The sequence below is a fragment of the Chenopodium quinoa genome, unplaced genomic scaffold (genome assembly GCF_001683475.1).
Source record: "Chenopodium quinoa cultivar QQ74 unplaced genomic scaffold, ASM168347v1, whole genome shotgun sequence".
Classification (NCBI taxonomy): Eukaryota; Viridiplantae; Streptophyta; class Magnoliopsida; order Caryophyllales; family Amaranthaceae; genus Chenopodium; species Chenopodium quinoa.
The window spans coordinates 2413676-2420138 of NW_018745105.1; the positions used below are offsets into that span (position 1 = coordinate 2413676).

At 34.1% G+C, this 6463-nt stretch overlaps 1 protein-coding gene across 1 annotated transcript; it reads right to left on the reverse strand.

Moving 5' to 3' along the window:
* Positions 1 to 2862: 2862 nt before the first annotated feature.
* On the reverse strand, positions 2863 to 5954 carry LOC110710045 (putative disease resistance RPP13-like protein 1). The gene is made up of 3 exons (XM_021888306.1): positions 4871 to 5954; positions 4464 to 4789; positions 2863 to 4380 (listed from the first exon to the last, which is right to left on the reverse strand). The coding sequence occupies exons 1-3, from the start codon at positions 5952 to 5954 to the stop codon at positions 2863 to 2865; spliced, it is 2928 nt and encodes a 975-aa protein (XP_021743998.1).
* Positions 5955 to 6463: the final 509 nt, after the last annotated feature.

Consider the following 6463-nt stretch of genomic DNA (forward strand, 5'->3'; position numbering starts at 1 on the left):
CGTATTTTCCTAATTAATTATTATTTTCTAAAAAGGGTATTTTAGTAATTCAACTTACTATTTAAATCTTGGAGCCAAAATGATATTTGAATTTTGGCGCCAAAAGTATTTTGAAAACTAATCATTATTTTGGATAAGATTTATTATCCATTTATCCTATTTTAAAAATCGGATTATTTATATTTCAGATATTTTAATTAAGGCAAAAGCTATATTTTATTATTATTTTAATAGGTCTGAAAATCCCAATTAATTAGCTAATAATTTCGGATATTTCCTATGTGAAAACCTGATTTTTATTTCGTTAAATTATTTGGTGAATATTTGGTATTTTATTATTTAATTATTTATTACAATAAATATTATTTACACAATTATTTTTAATTCCTTAAAACTAGCAAAATATATTCCTAAATACTAAATAGGAGGGCCAAAAATATGAGCTTAGGAAAGCTCAAAAATTTCGGCCATCCCATGAAGATTTTGGGAAAATATTTTGGTAATTTGTATTTTTAATTATTTTCTTAAAATCTCCTATTTTCCTTAATTCTAATTCTCCATCTTTTTAATATTCAATCATTATATTTTCTCGCCATTTATTCTTCTTAATTATTCCCCAAGTAATTCCAATTTCCTTAATATTTTTCATGACATACATATACCTTCCATATTCAATTATACACAATCCCTTCAAATATCAAAACTTTCCTTAAATCTTTGCTCACTTCTCCAAGTAATCTCTTAAACCCTAATTACCATAATTCTTCCTAAATTTTCCTACCATAATTCATGCTCATACTAGCCTATAAATACCCTTTCATACCTCTCACATTCTTCACACCAATTCTCTTCTTTTCTTCTCCTTAATTGTACACAAATCATCCCATTCATCTTTGAAGCTAATTTTCGGGCACTTCTGTTCATTTTTTGGGTTAGTGACGTTTCACAGAAAGTTGTTCCTCTCAAAAATTCTTGAGGTTAGGCTCAAGAATCACCCAATTCGGAGCTATATCGAAGGAGTTATAGCCTCTGAAAGTTCTGCCTATTATTTCCTACGCAAATCCAATTCTTTTCTTCTCCTTTTCTTTTATTCAATTATTATTATTATTATTATGGGAGATTAATATGAAATTATTATGAGTAGTTTTAATTATATAAAATCAGATTTTAATAATGTTCATGTTGAATTAATTTAAGAGGTTCATGTACATATAGTTGGGAGGGTTTAATTTAATTATTTGTGATTATTTGTTAAACTTATATTGATTAAGGTTGTATTTATTCGTAGGGTGTTTTTGATCAAGCTACTTGAGAGTTCTTTTGAAGTGTTGTTGGCTAAGTGAAGATCAAGGTACGTTAGGTGGCTAGATACCTTGAAAGTGATCGATTTGAATAACATGTTTGAATGATTTTATGATGAATTGAATTAAATTGAATTGAATTATGGTTTATGAATTAAAAGTATGTTTAAAAGGATGGTTTTAATGATTGAATTGGAGTATTGATTTTTATAACATGTTTTTTATTCATGTTTAAAAAGGATTGATTTTGAAAGCAAGTTGGATTTATGGAAAAGGAGTTTGGATTGTTTTCATTAAAGGTTGAATTATTGGATTTAAAAGAGGATTTATTGAATCATGGATTTATTATTATTTATGCTTTATAAGCATGTTGGTAATCCCACTATGCGGATTTGGTTTATTGATAAGGCCTTGGACTTTGCATGACCGGGTCTTTCCTCAAGAATAGCCTTGTAACATAAGAAGACTAGCTTGGGAGGTGTGCACACTTGGGAGAGGAATTGGTTTTAATATGAGGAATTGGTTTTTAAATAATTGGAATTGGTTTTATTGATTATTGATATTGGAATTATTGAGAATTGGTTTTAAACCATGAGTTTGGAATTATTGGATTATTTATTGGAAATTGGTTTTAAAGCATGTTTGCGAATAAATTGAGTTTAATGATCTTGCACTTATCGTACTTAGCATATTTTGCTAACTCGTACTTCTTATTTGTTTTGGTTCGCCCTGTTTACCGTAATGGTAAGCAGTGTTGCGTATTTTCAGGTTGGAGTCAATAAATGATGCATTGGAGACCCGGGATTGGTTTTCACTAAATTAGGAATTTGGTCTTGTATCTATTTGGAGCACTCATAACATTGGTTACTATTATGGTTATTATTAATAAAGAAGAGTATTGAAGTTTCCGCTGCAAAGTATTGTTATTTTTAGTAAGTTGAGTAGCCTTGCGTAATCACGCGGCGGTAATACGCCTAAGTCTATCTCTACGGTATAATTATACAGATAATACTAGTATTTCCGTAGGGGGAGATTTGGGGGTGTTACAGTAGATTAGGTGAATATCATGTTGCACTACCTTCTAATCATTAGTAAGCATAATTAAAAGCATGCTAATTTAAGTATGTGATCATATATCTCCACTAACTCGATGCTAATTTAGTGCTACTAATTTGTTGGAACCACTAATGTGAAGAATTAATCTCATACCATCCTAATGACAATGAAAGTATTAACTTAGGGCTCGTTTGGCATCGTTGTGGTTTTTTGTTTTTTGGTTTTTTGTTTTTTAAAAGTATATTATATATGTCACATAATGAATCAAAAATTATTTAGACTTATTAAAATCATGCTAATTTTAAAAACTGACAACAGAAAAGTGAAAACACCTTTTTCTTGTTTCCTGTTTTTGGTTTTTAGTTTTTTTAAAAAAGGAAACTGAAAACCAAAAATGATGCCAAATAAGCCCTTAGTTCATAAAAAACGCTTATAACTATGATTATGAATTCTAGGAAGCTTTTAGTTGGTAATACTTACTTGTATAGGCAGAGCTTGGTTGACTTCAAGATAGAGGCAGGGAGCATCTTCCACAAAGTGTAAGTATAAGGCCATTCGGATCATATCTCAAATGTTGTTCTATCATATGACAGTTACTAATAAACACATGATCATTGCGTGGAGGAAGGCCATTGTCACCAAAGGATTCAAGCTTGGGGCAAGAGTAGATATCAATATTGGTCAGGTTGGGAAGAGTGGAACAACACAATGTTGTCAAATTTGGTAAGCCCGCAATGTGTAACTTATACAGGGAAGAGGGAAGCTCAAGACCGCTTATGCACTCTATTGAGCTGCCTATATTTTTAAGTTTAAGAATTTGAAGGGAAGTTAGAAGGTGCAATCCCCACTCTTGTATTGGTTTTTCTATGTTAGTTCCTGAAATTGAAAGTTGCCTCACATTGGATAAACCTGCTATGAAGTTGCAGAATTTTGGACAACTTTCCAGCGATAATTCTGTAAGCGAGGTAAAGTCACTAACCAAGGATACAAGCTTTGGGCAATCACTAACATGAAGATCAGTGAGGTTGGGAAGGGTGTTTCCATTGGCTATAGTTTTCAAATATCGAAAACTCTTGATATTTAGTTGTGACAAGGAAGACGGGAGAGGAAAATCTAGGCACGGAAGACACTCTACTAAGTCTGCACAGCAGCCTACATTCTGAAGAGAAAGATTTCTAAGTAAATGAAGAGAGCCTTTTGGAAAGTGAAGTATTCTGAGGTATTCTTCAACCTTATTGAGAAATTGACCAGGAAGAATTTCCATGTTTTCACAATCCCACAAATCAAGTGTTTGTAAAGCTGGGAAAAGAAGGCCTTTTTGTAATGATATTAGACTTGGGAATCTTTGTATTATCAATTTGGTGAGAAGAATAAGTTCTAATATATCCTTTGGGGAGACTCCAATGCTTTCTTCAGTTTTCAAATCATTGTCACTTTCAAGAGAAAAATGTAGTTCATTAAATTCTTCATACCTCAGCTTCTCACAGTCATCAATCTCCAACGATTGTAGAGTCAAGGGAATATGACTAATAGAGACAATAAACTCACACTCATCAACACTAAGTTCCTCAAGACGAGAAGTTGAGGAAGACAAATTCTTCAATTCTAAGAATTGTAGTTCCCTGCAGTTACAAATCTTAAGCCGTCGAAGCATCATTGATATCTGGTCAATGGTGATGGGAACAGACAAGCAATTGACAATGGAAATCTCTTCATGAAGGTATGGAAAACTCCAATTTAAGCTAATAATCTCCAATATATTGCAAAGAATCATCCGTTTTGAACAGAAAATGACATCCGCAGTTGTAGACAATATTTTACATCCATCTACATTTAACACTTCTAGCAGATGAAGGCTTGGAAGTGACACACTTAAATTCTTGCATTCTTTGATTTCTAGTGTTCTAAGAGAAGGCAAATGAGGAAGTAAATTGCCTTGCAATGACAAACAATACTTAATGGAAAGCATTTCAAGGAGGGGGAATGCTCCGCCGATGTTGTCAACTGGTGAGTGCACCCACTTCTTTAAGGACACCAAATTCTCAATATATAAAGTCTTAAAGATGGAAAAGGAGTCGTACAATTCCCATAAAATTTAGGACCAACTTCTGTGATACCATTCATATCTTTGACAAGAAGACTCTTTAATGAGGATAGCTGCCCTAACGGAGGCAAGAATTCACATTTCTCACACTCCTCAAGTCTTATGTGAACCATGTTGATGAAAGAAGGATCTCCCAACCAACTTGGGAGTGTTGAGCCCCTGTACCCATCCAACTTACACTCTTTGATGGAAGTGTGAGGCCGCAACTTCTCAAGAACATCTCTTTTAGTGTTGTCATCAACCTCATACCAACACCTTTCCCATTTCAGATGCAACCTATCTACACTATCTTTATCATGCAATCGCGCTTCCACTGCATCCTCAACTTCTGTCAAGTTTTCTAGTCAAGAGATGATTAATCTTCCACGAAGATGATTCACCTCCCCTAACTCTCTTACTCTCGACCCACCCTTAGGTGCCAAGACAAATTTATCTAAACTCTGCAAGATTTTTAGTTTCTCAATTCCCAGCGGCATCTCTTTTAATCTGGTATAATCAACGGATAGATGGCGAAGTTTAACGAGGAATCCAACACTTTGGATCTCCTGAAGATAAGAACACCGACTCAACTCTAGTGTTTGGAGGTTTCTGAGTTTGCTGATTGACTTTGGCAACACTTTGATTTGCTTTAATAAGACAACAAGAAGCTTCAAGTGCTTCAAATCACCAATACAATCTGGCAACTCTTTGATTTTCATCGAAGATAGACATAAAGAGCGTAAATATCTGAAGTGTTGAATATAATTCAACATTTCAATATTCAGATCATTAGAGGATGAATATAGAAAAGTTCGTAGATGAGAAGCAAAGAGTTGATTCTCTACTACTTCATTTACACCAGTATCTGTCACATACATATACATATGGCGCGTTCTTTTCAGAACATTATGCAGATTCACAGTATCTGTTACATAACGGAGGTCACCTGCAGCCCATTTTGCCAAATCATGGATGAGGTCATGCATAGTGAACATTCTAGGACCTTCCTCAAATATGAATTCTTCTACATCAGGTGTGTATTCCTCAATTAATGACCTTGATACTAGATCAAGGAAGCAATTGTGGCCTACATATTCTATTCTTTCATTCTTGTTTTCTGGTAGGAAGCCCTGAGCCATCCAAAGTTTTATGATCTCCATCTCCTGAAAATGGTAATCTCTGGGAAGCATAAAGCAATAAGCAAATAAATGCTTCAAATGAGATGGAAGATGATGATAACTCAACCTTAGAACCGGTAAAACACTGCTCTCCTCGCTCCAAATATTGCTATCTAATATTCTTTGGCGATGACTTTTATCTATTGCCTTTCGTAGGAGACCTCCAAGAGTTTTTGCAGCCAAAGGTAATCCTTTGCATTTGTGGACTATATCATCCCGCATCTCAGAAACGTTAGAAAACTCATTAACATGCCGTTGAAATATACACCAACAATCCTCATCTGACAGACACTTTAAATAGATGATGGTGTTGTGACGATAATTTCTCATCACCATTCTCACAGTCTTCTCACTTCTTGAAGTAACTATAACTCTGCTTCCTCTTGCGGCACCAAGAAAAGGTGTTTGTAGCTAGTTCCAATCCAAGTATTCCTCACTCCAAGCATCATCAAGAACAATAAAGAATTTTTGGCCTTTTAGTAGTTGTCGCAATTTCTCTTGTGCTTGATTCAGGTTACTACAATCAATATTCCCCTGGGTGAGCGAGTTGATGATATCTTTTGTTATGCGTTTCACATCAAACATATCTGACACGGTGTAGACACCCAAATGCGTCTCCCCAAAACCAAACCCAGTGATGAATACCTTTCATGTCATTTGATTATCGAACAAAGCAAAAGTGTGAAAAGTCTAGTGATGAGGATGTTTTTATTAAAATATCTCTTCTTTCTATTTTTGAAAATATTTCTTTTCTTACCTTATTTTTGAAAAATGTGCATTACAGTTTAGTTTGGTCCATGATAAGGGTCCAATAATAGTGTAGTTGGATAGGGCTTTAAAAGACC

What these genes read in the sequence shown, in the direction of transcription:
- LOC110710045 (XM_021888306.1), bottom strand. Translation starts at nt 5,954, where the DNA reads ATGGTGATGAGAAATTATCGTCACAACACCATCATCTATTTAAAGTGT. An exon ending in ATTTGTCTTGGCACCTAAGG is followed by an intron (nt 4,790 to 4,870) that starts GTGGGTCGAGAG and finishes AAAACTTGACAG; the next exon opens with AAGTTGAGGATGCAGTGGAA. An exon ending in ATATGAATGGTATCACAGAA is followed by an intron (nt 4,381 to 4,463) that starts GTTGGTCCTAAA and finishes GTGTCCTTAAAG; the next exon opens with AAGTGGGTGCACTCACCAGT.